Source organism: Corvus moneduloides, chromosome 33, assembly GCF_009650955.1.
Source record: "Corvus moneduloides isolate bCorMon1 chromosome 33, bCorMon1.pri, whole genome shotgun sequence".
Taxonomy (NCBI): Eukaryota; Metazoa; Chordata; class Aves; order Passeriformes; family Corvidae; genus Corvus; species Corvus moneduloides.
Genome location: NC_045508.1, coordinates 893677 through 913075, shown reverse-complemented (window position 1 = coordinate 913075; position 19399 = coordinate 893677). Strand labels below are relative to the sequence as shown.

The 19399-nt window shown below is 50.4% G+C and overlaps 1 protein-coding gene and 1 long non-coding RNA gene across 5 annotated transcripts; one reads left to right on the top strand and one right to left on the bottom strand.

Moving 5' to 3' along the window:
* Positions 1-2881: 2881 nt before the first annotated feature.
* LOC116437159 (myosin-4-like) lies at positions 2882-14226 on the top strand. Of its 4 annotated transcripts, XM_032094760.1 has the most exons (8): positions 2882-3168; positions 5264-5344; positions 10132-10190; positions 11079-11141; positions 11922-12089; positions 12330-12494; positions 13637-13801; positions 14042-14226. In XM_032094760.1, exons 1-8 carry the CDS (start codon positions 2897-2899, stop codon positions 14188-14190), a joined length of 1122 nt encoding a protein of 373 aa, XP_031950651.1. In that variant the 5' UTR covers positions 2882-2896; the 3' UTR covers positions 14191-14226. The 4 variants fall into 4 exon arrangements, with proteins under 4 accessions (XP_031950651.1, XP_031950652.1, XP_031950653.1 ...); XM_032094761.1 differs by lacking the exon at positions 5264-5344; XM_032094762.1 differs by lacking the exon at positions 12330-12494.
* LOC116437191 lies at positions 8051-11958 on the bottom strand. The gene is made up of 2 exons (XR_004237212.1): positions 11191-11958; positions 8051-10477 (listed from the first exon to the last, which is right to left on the bottom strand). It is a non-coding gene; the product is annotated as an uncharacterized LOC116437191 (long non-coding RNA).
* Positions 14227-19399: the final 5173 nt, after the last annotated feature.

Here is a 19399-nt window from a genome sequence, read left to right as displayed (position 1 = left end):
CCAGAATCTTTGGCTTTCTGAAATCCAAGGCACTCTTTGGGTGGAAAATGTTCTCTTAACGTGAAACTCTTCCTTGCAGTTATTGCTGAAGTATCCTAAAGGGAGGTATCAATATTGCCTGGCAACAGGACTCAAACCATCCTTTAGGATGCCATTTATGGGCATTGTCTCTGCACACCCAGCAGGTCCCACTCGCAGTACCAAAGGTCTGATTTCCTATTTCCCACTGTTGGGCTGCTGATGGATCCAGGGCTCCTCCCTGTGCTCCTGTTGTGTCCCCGGTGCCATTGGGCCAGAGGAGTTTCACAGAAGCCCTGCAGCTGGGAGCGGTGTAACACTGACACTGACCAGCTCCAGCACCCCGAGTTCTACCAACATTGATAGTAAACCACAGAAATCCTTTCCCATTGTGGCCTTTAACTATTACAGGGTTTGGTTACTCCTGAAGGGAAATCCTAGTTGTTATAAATAAAGTATGTAATTCGTGCTATTGTGTATAAAACTGGAATGTAATCAGACCATGTAGAGACAGAGTTTCAAAATCCCTCCACCAGCCTGGCTGAGAGAAAAATTTCACAACACCAAAAGAAGTTCTCTCACAGATGTAATCAATAAGTGAGGATTCCACCTAGGTGGGGTTGGATCTTATCACCGAGACATTTGCACCATGACGACTTGATCACCACCTTCTGATACCTACATCTCATCTGATAAGGACATTCCGGGAACTAAACTGTTCCAGGAACCAGAGATGGCCCATCCATCACCAGAGATGGCCCTTCCATCACCAGAAATGGCCCACTCATCACCCAAGATAGACAATTCATCAGACCCAGGAAAGGCTTTGTGCAGCCCAATTCTGGGACAAGAAAACTTCATGAATATGCTAAAATTACGAGAAGAATAGAATTAATTCGGACTCTGCCCAAAAACTGTATAAGAAGGGACCAGCTGAAGCAGCAGCCGTGAACTTGGGAGGTCTGGTGCGATAGAGGTCAGATCTGTGCGTGTTCACCCAGCTCTGATCCTGGGCTCGGGGCTGCTTTTCTCGATCGTGGCTTTCTGTGTGACCGATCTTTCGGCCACGGAATAAAATCTATTTCCTTATTAAATTTAATTTGGCTGAATTTCTTTGCTTCATAGTGAATCCTGTAAAACTGATAATTGCATTCCTTTGCTCACTGCACAGTTCTCTTTAACTGTCCCTGCACTGACTCCTTTACGAGTCAGAGCCCATTGACAGAGTTCTGCCACCCTGTAGGGTGGGCCCTCCAAGGGAATCCCATTCCTCCCAACTTTAGTTGAGAACATACCCAGCAATTATTACACTGAGTATTTTGGCTACTTTTATATTTAAATTTTCATTAGAACTTTCCTGACTAATCCATGGTGACACTCTAGAGATGTCTTTGGCAAACAAAGATTCTGGCTGACTCTCAAGACACAACTTACAGACTTCAGTAGTACTTTAGTGACACAGTTATTAATTTTTTCCTCAGTCTTATTCTGGCTAGGAACAATAATAATAATTAGGAACAATAATTCCACTGTCCATGGAGCAGGCACCTTTTTATTCTAGAATTATGCACCCAAGGTCTTTTATTGTTTAACTTTACTGTGGTGTTGTTACAATCCAGTTTAGACCCAGGAAAGCAAAGCAAGCTAAATCTCTGAGCATAAACCGGAAAGAACTTAGAAGGTTCAAAATATCCCCAGAAATGAGATCAAAACCAAACGAGGTTAGATGTTGTTGCCAAAAAATGAATGTATTTTATTTAATAGTAAAAGAGGCAAACAGAAGGGAAGAGAAAAGAAAGAGAGAAAGAAATGGAAAAAAGAAGCATGCGTGGGGGGTGGGGGAACAGGGAGAGGTGACAGGGGTTAGATGGAAGTATATCACTGATCCGAGGGTCCCAACGATGTCTCGTTGCTCCCCTCCATCTGCTCTGCTGGTGGGGAGGGTCCTCCGTCACTGCTGTGGCCACGCCACTACATTTTGCCACATGCCATGCCACGCCGCCACACGCCGCCACCACACGCCAAAGAGTGCAGAATTCCGTGGATTAATACACACTTTGGGGCAGGTGGGAACTCCCACGTGCCTCTCTTGCAGGGGCTGGCTTGACACACTGTCCCTTGCAACACTGAGGGTCTGTTGCATCATCTCTGGTGCTCTGGTGCAGGGTCTGGGGACCCCTTTGGGGGGCTCCTGTGATGGGCCATGTCACCCCTTTCTCCTGTGGATAAGCCCCCCCGGGTGAGGACCCCTCAGCTGGGCTCCTTTGCACAGTGGAGGATGGGCGGTCACTGCAGCTCTGACCAGAGGCTTTTCCAAGATACCCAGAGCCTCTCTCCCTCCCCCGCCCTTTGGTGGAGGGTCTGTGCCAGCCTGGCAGCTGATAGCCCTGGGGCTGTGGTCTCCACCTTTGGAGGTGTTAAGCCTGTGCTCGTGAATATCCCCAGCCCTGAGTTGTTACTTTATCTTATCTTCATCAGCGAGCAGTGTAGGGCCTCACTCAGGGCCCCATTCAGGGTGCGGTAGTCTTCTCTTCAGCTTTTGTAATAGTTTTAAAAGTCCTTTAAGAACATGTTTAAGTCATAAAATATAATATTTCAGTCTCTGACAGGTGTACGTGGTTAAATAAACAAAAACCACTGTAATCCTTTTTATCTGCTTCTCCACTGGTTCCACACACGTTTATCATCCTGTGTAAATACTTTTATAGTCTTTTTTCTGCTAGTGAGTCTTTAAGCTCTATTCAGCAACTTCAGGGGAACTGAAAATTTCTATTCTTTACGTTATTTATCATCCTGCTCCCCGCAGTGCTCCAATTCCTTCCCAGTGCCATTCCTGGTGCCCTGGGAAGCCCCCAGGACCAGGCAGGGGCTGCCGGCCATGTCCCCTCCTCACTCCCCCGCGGAAGCCCCGGGGCTCATTTCCTGTCTCGGAGGAGGCGCTCCGTTCCTGGAGCACCGCTGCTTTCGCTGTTTCAGCCGTTTCCGAGATTCTGATGTAAAAACAAGAAGTGAGGGGAGGGGGTCGGACAGTGTGGGGAGGTGCAGCCCGTGGGCAGGGAGGGGGTGGGGGCACAGGCAGGGGTATAACCGGGCTGAGCCGCGCTGCTCCCGGCCCCGCCGCAGAGCCGCTCCTTCGCAGCCTTGTCCCAGGTAAGCGCCAGCCCCTCGCTCCCACCCTGCCCCCGCGCTGCTTCTTCTGCTCTCAAAATTAATGTTTCTGAGCCCATGAGATCCTAAATCTCTGGAGCTCCAAAGCTTCCTAAATGGGTGTGACGGAGTTCAAAATCTGCTTAAATTGGTCTTTCGGAGCCCACGAGCTCTTCAAATTGCTGGTTTTGAGGCAAGAATATCCCCAAATCTCTCTCCCTGACCCAAAGCTTCTGACATTAGGCCCGAGATTCCTTAAATTGGTGTTTTAGAGCCCCAGTGCCCCCTAAACCAGTGTTTCTGAACCCCAATGGACCCTGAATTGCTATTTCAGGTCCCAGAAGCTCCCTACATGCATCTCTGGGCCCAAGAGCTCCCTAAATGGGACTTTCTGAGGCCCAAAGCTCCCTAAATGAGTGGATTTGAGCCAAATGTTCCCCAAATGGGTGTTTCTCAACGCCAAAGATCCCTAAAATGCTGTTTCTGAGCCCAAAATCTCCCTAAATCAGTGTTTGGGACCCCAGAAGCTCCCTAAATGGATGTTTCTGAGCCTCAGAGCTCCCCAAATCACTGATTTTGAGCCCTGAAGCTCCCAAACTTGCAGTATCTGAGCCCAAAAGCTCCTGAATGGGGTTTCTGAGCCCCAAAGAACCGGAAATTGCTGGTTTTGAGCCCCGAAGCTCACTAGATAATTTTTTTTTCTGAGCCTAGAAATTCCATAACTGGGTATTGCTGAAGCCAGAAGCTCCATAAATCACTCTTTCTCAGACCAAGAGCCCTGAAAATGGGTGTTTTGGAGACCTAAAGAATTGGTCTTTCTGAGTCCAGATGCTCCCAGAATCGGTACTTTAGACCCCCAAAGTTCCCTAAATTGCTGGTCCTGTCTCTTCTAAAAGCTCGTTGTACTCCGATTTCTTGCGCACAAATCTCCCTAAATTGGCTTTTTTGGGAGGTCCAAAACCTCCTTAATTTGATATTTCTGAGCACAAATCCTCTTGAAACAAATGTTTCTCATTCCCAGTGCTCCCTAAATTGGTGTTTAGGACCCTAAAATATCCTTAATTGGGTGTTTCTGAGCCCCAAATCTCTCTAAATTGCTGTTTCTGAGCTCAAAATATCCCTAAACTTTTTTTTGTTGTTTTGAGCCCAAAGCTTGCTTAATTAATGTTTCTGAGACTCGGAGCACCCTAAGTGGTTTTTTTTTTTTCTGAGCCCAAAACCTGAAATCGGTGTTCTGGGGTCCCAAAGCCCCCAGAATTGCTCTTTCTCGTCTCCAAAACTCCCGAAGTGACTGTTCTGGCCCCAGAGCTGCCGAAATAGGGATTTCTGAGCCATGAAGTTCCTGAGATCAGTGTTGCAGAGCTCCGACCCCCGTAACTCAAGCCATGTGCCCTGCTGGCCATCAGCCCATGGGGTTCGCTCCCAGTGCTCCCAGTGCCACTCCTGGTGCCCCTGGGAGGCCCCCAGGACCGGGCAGGGGCCGCCGGCCGCGCCCTTTCCCCGCCCCAGCGGGGCTGCCCCGAGGAGCCGCTCCGTGACTGGACCTCCCCAGTTTCGGTTTCAGTTTTCCAGGGATTTACGGGAAATCGGTGTAAAACCAAGAAACGAGGTGCTGGGGGAGGGCGAGGAGCCCGTGGGGGTGGGAAATGGACATAGCCGGGATGACGGAAAGAGCCGGACCGTGCGGAGCCCCGCGGTGCTGCTGCCCCTGCTGCGGAGCTGCTTCTTCCCAGCCTTGTTCCAGGCTGCCCCAGCGCCAGACCCTCGCTCCTGCCTTTCCCCACGGGTTGCTCCTTCTGCGCCTGAAATTCACGTTTCTGAGCCCAAAAGCTCCCTAAATGGGGGCTACTGAGCCCAAAATCTGCTTTAATTGGTTTTCTGGAGCCCTAAAGCTCTCTAAATTGCTCTTTTTGATCTGAAAATATCCCCAAATCACTCTTTATGGCTGCCAAAGCTCCCGACATCATTTTTTCTCAACCTCAAATGCCCTAAATCAGGGTTTCTTAAGCCCAAGATTCCCTAAATCGGTGTTTTAGAGCCCCAGTGCTCCCTAAATCAGTGTTTCTGAACCCAAATGCATTCTGAATTGCTGTTTCAGGTCCCAAAAGCTCCCGAGGTGGGAGTTCCTGAGCCCAAATACTCCCAAAACTTTTCCATTCTCAGCTGTGAAGTTCCCTAAGTGGCTGTTTTTGATGCCAAAAGCTCCTTGAAATGGTATTGCTGAACCCCAAAGGATCCTCAATTGCTGCTTTTGAGTCCAAAGTCTCTGGACGTTGATTTTTCTGAGCCCCAAAGCTCATGAAATGGGTGTTTCTGAGCCCTGGGGCTCCCCAGGTGGACCTTCATGACCTCCAAAGCTCCCAACATGGCTTTTTTTGAGCACTGCAGTTCCCTAAACGTGTTTCTGAGGCCAAGAGCTCCCTAAATTGGAATTTTGAATCAAAAGCTGGCTAGAGAGGACTTTCTGAGGCCAAAAGCTCCCCAAAGCAGTGGTTTTGAGCCAAATGCTCCTTTAATTGGCCTTTCTCAACCCCAGAGCTTCCTGAAGTCTGGGCTGTTTCTGAGCCCAAAGTCTCTCTAAATCAGTGTTTGGGGCCCCATAAGCTCCCTACATCAGTGATTTTGAGCCCGAAAGCTCCTGAATGGGAGTTTCTAAGAACCTGAAATTGCTGGCTTTGAGCTCAGAAGCTCTCTACATAATTTTTTTCTGAGTCAAAACCATCCCTAAATGGTTTGGAAGGCTGTGCTTGAACATGGGTGGAACGCAGGGGAAGGGGAGAGGCTCTGCCGGAGGGAGTGGCAGGGAGGATGAGGACGGGAGGTGTGAAGAGCAGCTTGAACACATGGAGGAGATCCTCCATAGGATGGGCAAAGGTCGATTTGACTTAGAGTGAGCAGTAAAGGGCTCAGAAAGGGGGCACTGTCTTGGCAGTTCAGAAACTGCTTGACCAGGGAAAGTTGGCAGAAGAGGCCTGAGAGCAACCTGGAGAAGTGTCCAGGCCAGTGAGCAGGTTCCCATGGGAAAGGGTAACTGCCCTGGCATTCACGGGCAGGCAAAGCAGCAGGGCTCCAACAGCGTGGGGGATGCTGGGGTGACGGCTCAGCAGAGCTGCCTGGTGGGTGAAAAGGGGGGATGCTCACGGGGACCTGGTGGTGGCCCACAAGGAAGAGCTGGTCAGGGATGGGCTCATCAGTGCCAGCCTGGGCTGTCACAGCCGGGACATAGTGGGGTCCCAGGCACCAAAGGGCAGGGACTAAGGCCAGCAGCAGAGCACAGAGCTGGGGCTCCAGAGGATGAACTCGGGGTGTTGAACCAGATGGTGGCAGGGGCAGCAGCTCTGAAGGGTGAAGGAACTCAGGAAATCTGATAGGCCCTACAGGGCAGCCTGTTCCAAGGGCAGGAATGGTCTCTCCAAGAAGCCGTGAGTAAAGCACTCATCTCTTGAGGCTCTTGGCTGAACTGAGCGAGCTCCAGGGTGAAAAGGCAGCACATGGGAGGTGGAGCACATGAGCCAGCAGCACAGAAAGCCAACAGCACAGCCCTGGGCTGTGTGAGCAGGAGCAGAGGCAGGGGAAGGGTTTAACCCCTGTGCCCAGCACATTTACACCACACCTGCCCAGCAACAGCGGGGCTCTGGCAGTCAGGAACCTCTGCCCTGGTGGGTCACTGGGGTGGGAGTCCTCGAGCTGTCCTTCAGGTGCTGGTGGGATTTCCCTAAGAATATCAGTGTCTGCAGCAACAAAACCAGCAATGACTCTGCCCAAACAGAAACATCTGCAGCAGAGCAATCTGCACCTGCAGTCGCCCCTCTGGGCAAGGCCAATGGAATTGCTACTGGCAATACACAGCAATGACACCCCCTCCTCACAAGGCTTCACGGGCCGTGACCATCCCTCTGGGCTGGGCACTGCTGGGGCCCCTCAAATGCTGTGTCCAGTTCTGCCAGAGAGAACTGAATGGGAAAAGGACACTCCCTGAACCACCCTGGGGCCTTCACTGGGCTCTGCTGAGGCTTAAAGGAGCCCTGCTGCTGTCACCAAAAATTTGGGAGGAAAATAAAAACCTTCTAACACTATATTTGAAGTGATGGAGAATCAGGCATTACTTTATTCTGGCTCGGATGTGCCATGGAAAATATTCCATACACACATGCCTTTTACCAGGCTTCCTGCAGATTTATACAGCAAAAAACTCAAAGCGCTTCCCATTCATTGGTCCCAAATGACACAATTTTTCTATGATGTGGTTTCTTATTGGCCACGGGTTCCTTTGCCTCTAATGCTAATTCAGCCCTCACTCCCTTATCGATCTTTTCTGGAACAAGCATCTCCAACCATGCCAGGGGGCAACATCTGGGGTTGATGTCTGTTGATGGGCGTTGATGGTTGTTATTTTTTGTGCATCTTCGGGGCTACTCCCAGTCTGTTGAGATATTAAGCTCATGCTATGAGGAGTGGTGCAACGTCCCCTGAAAAAATCCTAAAATTCCTTTCCCTCGGGCAAAGGCAAACCAAGCCTGACTGGAGAAATAAAGTAAAAACTTTCAAAAGTTCCATTATTTCCAACACTGCCCTCCAGAGCCCTCAGGGCTTTCAGTGTCTTTGCCTCATCAAGGCCCAGCGTTGCTGCAGAGGGTGGGGGACTGGTCAAGAAGGGTTGGAGGGAGTTAATAAAGTTAATATTTCATAGAATTCCCGTGCAAAGTCTGTTGTCCCTTCCCGCTCACAGTCCATTGGTCTCTGGCCAGCAGAGACCTCACTGACAATGCAGAAGAGAGAATTTCTTCTTTTTTTTTTCCCCTGGCTGTACTTTTTCTTTCTCCCCTCTTCCCCCACTTCCTTTAACTTTTCCCTCTCCTCCCCTCTCTTGTCTTTCTCCCCTTCCTTTTCCTCTCAAAGCTTCAGCTGTGGCTGAGGATTGCAGATCTGGCACTGCATAAAATAAGTTTCCTGTCTAAACCAGTTGTCAGGGCTCCTTCAGAGTATGAGAGAGAGACAAGGAGACAAGAGAACAATTTCTCTCTGACTGTGAGAAGTGGGGTGACCCATTCCTGGAAGCACAACCATCTTTCCATGAGTGGTGATCTGAGCTAAATATCTGCGTTCATCACTTATCAATAGCAGAGGCCTGTTCATGGCAGCTCCACGTGCGCATCATCTGTTCATTGTTACTGTTTAGGAAGCCGTCACTCTATTGCTCTGCTTTCAGGAGAAATAACCCTCAAATACTGAGTGGCTTATGCCACTTACATTCTTTCCCTCCTTTCTGACTAGAGCAGATTAGGAAAAGCCGTCTGAAGAAACAGAGCAGGGTTCAATGCTGGGGTTAGACCTGAGGGACACCGACAGGCCCTGGGGCTGTGACTTCTGATGGGTCCTTGCTGGCATTTCTTGATTTCTAGTTCTCAGTGGAGCTTTCTTTCTCAGCCAGGTTTCAACTCCTCTTGAACACCAGGAAAGCTTTCTTGACATGCAAGATTCTTGCTTTTGGCAAGGAGTTTCTTAATTCACCCCCATTTGACCTGGTCCTCCTCCTTCTCTGGAACATGGCCCTTGGCAAAGAAAACAAAAAGTCACAAAGAGCAGACAGCACAGGGAAATGGAGTGCAAGAAAGAGAGGGAGAGCAGAGCACAGCAGTGAGCTGTGCCCCGAGCAGACCTTTCCTCATTTCTGATCAATCCCCATTTCTGCCTTCTGCCTTCACCTCGTCATTGCTGCTCTGATGGGTTGGACTCGGCGAATGGGTTGGACTTGGTGGTCTTGAAGGTCTCTTCCAACCAGGTTCTGTGGTTCTGTGATCTGGTCAGAAGGGACAGGGGCCTTTGTTGGAAGGGTCAGCGAGGCCATGCTTTCTGCAGGCAGTTGTGCAGAAGAGGATGTTAAGGGAACTCCCCAGTCTGACCGTTCCCGAGGCTCTCTGGCCATCACATTCCCATCACCAGAGACTTTCAGTGCTGGGACCAGAGTCCCTTTGCAGCCACGGCTCCAGTGCCCCAACGGGCCTTGCTGGACTCCCCACAGCCCTCAATCCCACACTCAGCCCCTGTGTCCTCCCCAGTTCCAGCCCAGGTTTCCCATGGCAGAGTGTCAGATGTCTCCTTCCATAAAGCCATTTCTTCCTGGCACAGTAACACAGAAACAGCCTGAGCTGTTTCCCAGACAAAGGAACCCCTCAGTTTTATTCCCTCACAGTTTGAGGACCCAAGGCTCAAGTCTGGCTTTCTCTTCAACCCTTGGCTCCTGCCGTGTCTCTCAGTGTCCCTCCCCCAGCTGTGCCAGTGCTCTTGGGGCCCTTTGTTGTGCTTTGTTGGCAGTTCATGGGCTCTTGTCTCGAGCTGCACCTGGCACTGCAGCTGTCCCCGAGCCACCTGCACCTGTGTGTTCACAACCAGGAGGAGGGGAGCGTGGGAGTGAGGTGGTTTCAGTTTTGTCTTTGTTACTCGCCTTGCTGCTCTGTTGGGAATTGCCAAGAAAGCAAAGCAATCGTCCCCAGATGGAATCTGGTTTGCCCATGATGGCAACAGGTGAGGGATGTCCCAGGCTTTATGTGAGTGCTTCAGTTGTAGTTTTTCTTCCTGTCCAGTTGAGGAGGGGGAGTGAGCAGCTTGGTGGGCATCTGGCAGCCAGCCAAGGTCACCCCTGTCCTTTCTCCATAGATTTCTTCATAGCTGGTCAGGATAACCTCCAGGATTTGAGTCTGAAGGAATGGACAATGGTCCCTCTCCTCTGCAGAAAATCATAGCTGGGGTTGAACACCTGGTTCTGCACTCTGCAAAGGCAGGTCGTCTTTATTCTGACCAACGAAGACAATGTGTGTGGCTGTGAGAATTCTCAGGGAGCTCCAGTGCAGCCAGGATGGGTTTGGGACCAGCTGGGACTACAACAGAACATTTTACTATTGCCTTCTCTTCTGTAGTCCTGTACCCACCACAGAAATTTTGCTCCCCTTTTCCCTTGCACTGCAGAGTGAACCTTGAGAAGAGGACGCAGGAGGCAGGAGCCGAGGACATGGCAAGAAGAGTTGGTAAGAGCTGCATTTCTTCTGTTAGACAGTGATGGCAGGGAAAATAAGTAATTAAAAAACCCCTGTGTAGATCAGAGGTTTGAGTAGTATAAGGGATGTGTGTGTTCCAAAAAAGCTCTTTAATGCATTGTTGAAATCCTTGGGGAAATACCACAGCAAAGTTTCCCTTTTTTCATTTTTCTTCTTACTTTCGTGTGAACCTAATGGCGAGAAGGAAGGAAAGTATTCAAATACACAGGCAAGTGTGCTGGATCCCATTCTTTTTGTCTGCGGCCGTCCTTGGGAACCTTTGGGATGCAATGTGTTATCCCTGAGAGGAGTGAGGCCAGTGGAGGTCTCTTCCCCCAAGCATGTTACCTGCAGAACCCCTTCCAGAGCACAGCAGAAGGCCTGGCCTTGGCTTGGGATTGAATTGAGGAATTTGGTCAGAGTGGTGACCTTCTTTGACCAGAGACACATCCTACCCTAGCAGGGGGTGTTGCTGAGCAAGACTTTGAGGAGTCAGGCTGAAATGAATGTGCCGAGGGTCACTGAAGGGAGCTGGGGGTCCCTCTCCACTCCTGGAGTGTGAGGCAGGACAGTCTCACCCTCTCGTGGGTGGCTGTGCTCTGGTGGGCTGGTGCCGAGGCACCTGAGGGGTGCCCGAATGCTGTGGCAGCTGAGGCAGCTTCCTGGCCCAGGAGAGCCTCAGTGGCCCCAAGGGTCAGAAACCCCCCAGCACTGCTCTGGGGCTCCTGGGTCACAGCACCTCATGGCTCCTGGGCCAGCTGCAGGATGTGCTCTGCCCCAGAACTGCTCAGTGCAGTCCTGGAGTTCCTTAGGGAAAGGTCCTTGTTAAATGTTCCTTTTTTCTTTTTCATTTTATTTTCATATGAACCTGATGTCCAGGTGTCGTGCTGGCTGCGTGCGAAATTATTTATAGAGCTGCAGGATGGATACTCGAAAGACGAAGTAAGTGTGCTGGATCCCATTTCTCTTGTCTGTTCTCATCCTCGGGAACCCTTGGGATGCGATGTGTTATCCCTGAGAGAAGTGAGGCCAGTGGGGGTCTCTCCCGAGCACGTTGCCTGCAGAACCCCTCCCAGAGCACAGCCGCAGGCCCGGCCTTCGGGGTGGGACGAATTTGGCCGGAGGGACATCCCCCTTGGATGACAGACACGTCCTGCTCTAGCAGAGGGTGCTCCTGGCAATTGGTAATGATTTCAAAGCCATAGTACATCCCTTCTGGGATTTCCTTTCTTTTCTTGGACCTGAAGGAGGAATTTCATCCTGGGATTTCCTCCAGGGGCAAAAGGCAGAAACTTTTCTGTGCAGGTGAGTGCCAGTCCTTGCCCACACTACCTGGAAACTAAACCCTGCCAAGCAAGAAGGAGATCTAGAGGCCTGTTGTGCATGAGGGCCCAGCACAGTCAGATAAACAATCCCACCTGTCCATAAATTCCCACTTCCAAGGGCCTCCAGCCTTCCTTTGTTTATTCCCTACCCCCATGCAGATGCCCAGAGCCCCAGGCTCCCAGGGGACAGAGCTGCCCCAGCAGTCAGGTTTTCCCAGCACAGACCAGGACAGCCTGGAGGAGAGGAAATAAAAACCCAACCTGTGGGAAGACCCAAGAAGAGACCCTCAAGAAGAGACTTTAAAACAAAGGATTTGATCATCCTCAGGCAGGATGGGTGGTCTCCCCTTCAAACGAGCGATGTCAGTTTCTCGCTAACACCAGTCTTTTTCTACAGGAGAGAGAGAGAGGGAGAAGACCACAAAGCTCCTGGACTCCAAGCTGAACGAGAACTTCCTTTACCTCAGGAAACAAATGGAACCTCTAAAAAGAGTATTCAAAAAATTACAGGAATTCAAACCCTCTGATCTTGAGCTCCTCAGAGCAGACCTGGAGAAGATACCAGGTGAGCAGGGCTATTGCCAAGCAGACTTTCATCTCACTGAAGGCAAAAGCTGCTCTACAGCCCAACCACCCTGAGAGCTCATCCTGTTCAGCTGTTCAAAGGGGACAGGGAGGGGCCTGAGAAGAGACCCTCTGTCAGGGATGTTAAATCAGAGCCTTTGGACATCCTTGTGTCAGATAGCTGGTGTCCCCCTCAAGGAGGAATCATCAGTGATCCAGTGACATCGTTCTTTCTTCACAGGAAAGAAAAAGGAGGAAATTGCAAGGGCCCTGGAATCCAGGTTGCAGAAGAAGCTCAAGAATCTCTGTCGAAAAACTGAAGATCTGGAAGAGTATGTACATAAATGGCCGGAGTCCACGAAGCTTGATCTTGAGCGCCTCAGAGCAGACCTGGAGAAGATACCAGGTGAGCAGGGCCATTGCCAAGCAGACTTTCATCTCACTGAAGGCAAAAGCTGCTCTACAGGCCAACCACCCTGAGAGCTCACCCTGTTCAGCTGTTCAAAGGGGACAGGGGGGGCAGTCCTTATGTAGGGAACAGCTTTGTGATCCATGGCACTGAAACACCTCCATGCTGAAGTGTTCTCTGCAGGTGCAGGGGGCCAAAGTCCCTCTCCTCACCCTCATCTTTGGAGAGGGTGTGTGCTGGGAGTTCTCTCATTGCCTGATACTTGTTAAGGTTCTCCCCAGGAAGTCCTGTCCCCATCTCTCTCCCTTTCCCCACCGCCCTTCTCCTGCTGCCCCACTGCTGGTCCCACACTGGGGCACATGCGAGATCAGCCTCGTGTCCCTATTGATGATCAGCGGGGAGAGGAGCTTCCCTGAGCAGAGCCTGGACGTGTCTGTGAGCGCAGGGCCTGTGGAGAGCAGCTCTGCGTGCAGGAGCTGGTGCTGGAAAGGAGAAGGAGTCAGCTGGGGCACAGACTCCAGTGTGGGCCTGGCTGTCCCCAGATGGTGCCCCTGGGCCTGGCTCAGGCAGGACACAAAGTGTGTTGGGAACAGCCTCTTGCCCCCAGGGCAGGGAAAGCTGAGGGACAATTGGCCTTCCCTGACCTGGGTCCTGCTCTTGCTCCAGCTGCAGTGAGCAAAGCCATGGCAAGGAGCAGCCCAGAGCAGTCCAGGGAAAGGCCTGGAATTCCTGCTGGCTCAAGCCATTGTGGGCTTAGAATTAAGCCTGTGGCCCACTTTTCAAAGCTGGTGCCCTGTTTATTGAGCTATAGAAAGCACAAATGAGAGGTTGAAAAGGGATGAAAGTTTGCTCTGATTTCTTGTTCCCTCCCTGCTCAAAGTCAGAAGGCAAAGGGAAAACCATTTCCAGATTTTACCTCCATGGCCAAATGGAATTCCTGGGAGGTGAGGCTTTCTAAGGGGGAATGAGGAAAGATAAAAAAACCAAACCCACAGGAGCGCCCTGAGAAGAGACCCTCTGTCAGGGATGTTGGACACCCCTGACAGAGGGATGCCTTTGGACATCCTTGTGTCAGATAGCTGGTGTCCCCCTCAAGGAGGAATCATCAGTGACCCAGTGACATCATTCTTTCTTCACAGGAAAGGAGGAGGAGGAAATTGCAAGGGCCCTGGAATCCAGGTTGCAGAAGAAGCTCAAGAATCTCTGTCGAAAAATTGAAGATCTGGAAGACTATGTACATAAATGGCCGGAGTCCACGAAGCTTGATCTTCAGCTCCTCAGTGCAGACCTGGAGAAGATACACGGTGAGCAGGGCCATTGCCAAGCAGACTTTCATCTCTCTAAAGGCAAAAGCTGCTCTACAGCCCAACCACTCTGAGAGCTCACCCTGTTCAGCTGTTCAAAGGGGACAGGGAGGGGCCTGAGAGGAGACCCTCTGTCAGGGATGTTAAATCAGAGCCTTTGGACATCCTTGTGTCAGACAGCTGGTGTCCCTCTCAAGGAGGAATCATCAGTGACCCAGTGACATCGTTTTTTCTTCACAGGAAACAAAGAGGAGGAAATTGCAAGGGCCCTGGAATCCTGGATGGAGAAGGTATTCCAGCATCTCTCTCAAATAATTCAAACTCCAGAAGAAGCTTTGGAAGAAATTCAAACTCCAGAAGAAGCTTTACAGAAGAGGAAGGGGTTCTGAAAGCATTAGCTCCAGCTCCTCACAGGAGACCTGGAGAGGAACCAAGGTGAGCAGGGCCATTGCTGAGCAGACTTCCATCTCTCAGAAGGCAAAAGCTGCTCTACAGCCCAACCACCCTGTGAGCTTGTCCTGCTCAGCTCCTCAGAGGGGATGGGGAGGGACAGTCCCTATCTGGGTAGAGGCCCAGAGAAGCTGACTTTAGTTATGGGGTGCACCTCCACAATCCATCCTGCAACTAAAGTCAGCTTTTCTGGGCCTCTCAGCTTTTGTGATCCATGACTCTGAAACAACTCTGTGCTGAAATGTTCTCTGCAGGTGCTCAAGACCCCTCTTTGTTCTGTTGTCTTTGAAGAGAGTGTGTAGGTACAACGTGATGTGGTAAATGTATCCACATCCTACCCACTTGCCTTCCTCATAACAGAGTGTTGTCTCCCATGGCCCACAGATCCTGTCTGGGGAGATGGAGGGAGAGGGTCCCTGCTCTCCATCCTGCCCCGCAGGCCTTTGCCAAGTCCTCAGGAATGCCCACAGAGCCTGCGCTCTTTCCCCAACCTCCTGCAGTCAATCCATCCAAACCAATTGAAAGAACCTGGGAAGGAATAAGCCCAGCACCATTCCAGGCTCAGGGCTGACCCGCTGGGAAGTAGCTCTGCAGAGAAAGACCTGGGGGTGCTGGTGGCCAAAGAGTTGTCCAAGAGTCAGCAATGTGTCTTTGTGGCCAAGGAGGCCAGTGGCTGCCCGGGCTGCCTTAGGAAGAGCTTTGCCAACTTCCAAGGGAGGAGCAGCCCTGGTGAGGCACATCTGGAGCTCTGTGTTCAGTGCTGGGTTCCTCAGTTTGAGAGAAACCTGGAGCTCTGGGGACAGGCCTAACTGAGGACTACAGAGGCGATCAGGGGACTGGAGCATCTCTCTGGTGAGGAGAGGCTGAGGGAGCTGGGCCTGTTTGGTCTGGAGGAGAGAAGGCCAAGAGGGGACCTCATCAATGGACAGAAATGTTTGAAGGGTGGGTGTCAGGAAGATGGAGCTGGGCTCTTCTTGGTGGTGCTGAGTAATGGGATGAGAAGCAATGGGCAGAAACAAAAACAAAGGAATTTCCACCTAAACACAAGGAAGAACTTCATTACCGAGAGAGTGACTCGGCGCTGAAACCACTTCTGAGAGAGATCGTGGAGACTCCTTCTTTGGTGCTACTCAAAATCCAACTAGACATAAATCTGCCTAATGGTCTCTAGGAGACCCTGTTTGGGCAAGAAGACTTCAAGTGGTCCCTTCCAATCTTACCCATTTGGTGATTTATGAGGGTGGGAAGGGCTTTTTAATCCTCTCTCCTCTCAAGTGACAGAACCCCAAGGAAGGGCTGGAGCTGTGTCAGGGGGGGGGGTTTAGGTTGGATATCAGGGAAAGGTTCTTCCCCCAAAGGGTGCTGGGCACTGCCTAGGCTTCCCAGGGAATGGGCACGGCCCCAAGGCTGCCAGAGCTCCAGGAGCGTTTGGACAACGCTCCCAGGCCCAGGCTGGGATTGTTGGTGATGCCTTAAAGGCCCTAGAAATAAAACAACACACTTTTGAGATAATATTGGTATAGGAGCTAATATAAAGGCTGGTCTTGATTGGAGGCCTCCAGGAGCAGATAGGGAAAAATCCACAAAATGCCCACCTCCCACAGGGGTGCATACAGTTTTATACGTTTAGGAAATTAGTATATTTGACAAAAATCACCATTTAGAGACATAAAAGGTGAAGTCATTTACCCCGATTCCACTCTGAATCGTCCCCCCTCAGATGGAACTAAAGTTTGTTAATGAAAATGTGTCTTGAAGAGCTATTTTCAGCCTTGGTTCCCAAGAAGAACCAAGGTAGCATAGAGGCCTTGTACCTCCCGGGGCTTAGAGCTCTGGAATGTGTTTTGTCTTTCTGCCTAAGGAAAAGGTAGGGAAATGCACTGGGACTAGCTACTAATACAATAATAAGCTACAAATATATGCGTAAAGAATACAGAGAATACATACAGAAAAAAGGCAAAAATCACTCAGCATCATTTCCTCCATTTTTTAGAGACTAACAAGGCTCTACCTTGTGTAGTCTCTACGCCATAGTTAACCACAGCATCGCATCGTACAGCCAGCTACTATGCAAAGGACAACTACAGATATAAGTAGTATGAACCGTTTCTTTTATCCAGGCCCAGTTCAGTAACCATATATAGCAGATTTCACATTTGCTTACTACAGATTGTACAATATCTGTTATTTCTTTTTTTATTACTTCCTTCTTCAGATGTTTCAAAAGGTTTTCTGTTCTCTTATGAGTGTCTTCATGTTCTCACTGAGGTGGGACTACAATCTGTGCCTCTGGTGTAACAGTCCATTCGCTTTCTTTGATTTCAGCTTTTGTGCCAGAAAACTGATGGTCCTTTTGATAACACTTTGGGGAAAACATTAACAAATTAATTTCCCTCTGCGGCACCACCGTTAAGATGCCTTTTTCTGCAACCCCTTTTACTATTTTATCAGCAAAATTATTCTTTTATTTGAGACTTGTTTCCCTGTTTTGATGAACCTTGCAATGCATAAAAGCTGCTTCTCTAGGCTCCCAAATACTCCGTAGCCGTGCATGGATCTGTTCAGTGTGTTCAATTCCAGTACCTTGTATAGTTGCCAGTCTTCTTTCCTTCCAGATGACTTTGCTCAGCTCTAGATTTTTCATTGATGGAATCAGTTTAGCTCCCTGCAATGACACATCTGGTGGCAAGGCTTCTTCCCCAGTCACCCAGTTCGTGGTTGTCACTGGATAACTCGTTTGCTGCCTTGCATGAAGCTGCTCTCCTCTGCATACAGCGTCCAGTCTGGATCTTCTGGAGGCACGTTCCCCAGGTGTCAGAGACTGAAAATAGTTCATGCCTCAAACATTGATAGAAAGTTTTGCTCATTATAAAGAAGCTACAACCAAAGAAGCTTCCCTGAAGAGTTGGACTTTGAACTGAAAGTCAAACTGCTGATTAGATAAAGGGAAACGCATAGTTCAGTCATCTCAGGCTGAGGGAAAGGAATGCAGCCACAAAAGGCCAAAGCCACCAGCTGCGCTGAGAATCATCCCCGGCTGAGTTTGGGGTGGGGGAGAACACAGCTCACAGAAGCCGGGTTTACACAGACTCCCCCACAACCGAGGAGGGAGGAGGAGTTTTCAGGTGCTGGCGTAACCTCTGCCCAGAGACACTGAACACCCATCCTCAGTTACACAAACCGGCCCAGCTGTGGCACCCTCAGCCCCACAGGCCACATTCACGGGACTTTCACGTGAGAGACAGCCCAGGGGGAGTCACAACCCGTCAGAGACCCCCCAAAGTGCTCCCCAGAGGCTTTGCACCACAGGACTGCACGTGATGCTACGGACCCAGAGTCTGCTGTGAGAGACTGCCCCCCTCCCCCAGGGGGACATGCCTGGCCATTGCCACCTGGCTTGAGGGTGTATCAACCCCTGGGATCCTATGCTTTTCGGAGGGACCTTCAAGACCAAGAAGACCAGCTGGAGAGGATCAACGGAACATCGCTGGGATCCACAGAGCAGCGGTATTTTCCTTATTCTGTGTCCATCACTCTCTTTCTGTCCCGCCCCCCCGCCACCTATTTTCTATTTCTTTCCCTCTCTCTCTCTCATATTTGCTACCAATAAAACCCATACTATTGTCACTGGCATATGGTCTCGTTTGCACCTTAATTCGGGCAGAGGTATTTCTAAAGAACCTTAATAATCGGATCTTGACACCAGGTCTGGTGTGCTGGAATAGGCTTCATCCACAGTCTGCAGACAGTCATACTCACATACATTATCGGTTGGTGCTGGGAACAGAGAGGTATCAGGGTTGACAGCAAACATCTTCAGAATAACATTACCCTATTTCAGTAACATGGCACGAGGTACATGTCGTTGATGTTCACAGCACAAACTCACGCTGAGTTGGATGCAACTGTTGGATGCAGCAATTCTCAGCTGCTGATTTCTTCAGTTCTCCAGTTTCTTTGCCAGCCGATTTCTGATCATAGTTGGGCTGTTCCTTAAACCCTCAGGCAGGACTGTCTTGGTGAGCTGGTTTTTTTCCCTGTGTCAAGATTCTTCCACATAATAGCAAAGAGTCCTTGGTCTCTCTTATTCACAGGGATGCAGGAGAAAGTATTTTTAAAATTTAATTCAGTAAATCATCCTGAAAGGGTTAAAATCGTTTTACTTCAGCATGCTTGGGTATACTGAGGCTAGAATAAGGTACATTGTAACCAGTGTAGAAGCTAGCTGAATAACTTGGCAAAAGAGATAGGGAACAGAAGCTGGCTAAAACCAGTGAGGAAACTGCTGAAACAGCTGCCAAGAGACTGCGCATGCTGAGGGGAGAAAGGTGGAAAGTGCAGAGCGAGGAAGACGTTCAGCCTTCATCAAATGCCCACCGAGCCTTCCTCAGTGTGACCACCAGGGAGCCCTGGGCCTGCGCTCCGCATGTGCTACTGATAATAACGAGTTCTGAGAAATGGTTTGCACAACCACACCTTTTCTAGGAAAAACAATGAATATACCTGAAATGGAACTGTTGGGGTCTCCTCCCCCGCCGTGTAGCCCTGGGAGAGGGGCCCTGAGGGCACAGGCACGGGGTTTCCCTGCCCCTGCTCAGCCTCGTTCCCATTGGTTGGTTTGTGTTCCCTGCGCGGGCAGAAGGACCCTTGGTCCCGTGACTGGAACAGTTCCTCGGCAGAGCTCCGGCCATGCGGCTGGAGAAATAAACATCTCTGAAACATCTAGCAAGAATCTGTCCATATATATTTCCTTTCCACGGGACTCCTGGTTTGGTATATGCATGTTGCAGGATCCCCACTGCAACATGGAACCACATCTTGTAATCTGCTGTGTGCCTGGGGTGGGCGTTTGGAGGAGCAATCCCCGCGCACCCAGCGCGCTGAATAAAGCAAACACCCGCTTCTTGGACTTTGTCTGCGAAGTGTCTCTTGGCCCGGTGTGGGGCGAATCATAGAGCTGCCAGAGGGGCCTTTTTGGCTCAGCTGAGAGCAGTCCTGCTGCAAGGCTGTCCTGGAGCTGCTTGGGCTGCAGATGTGCCCAGGGAATGCTCATTGCTTGCAGTCTCAGGCGCTGTGGTTGTGCAGGTGTAAGTACTGCAGGAGGGAACAGCTCTGCTGGGGGCAGTTCTCTTTTTCTTGGTGGTTTTT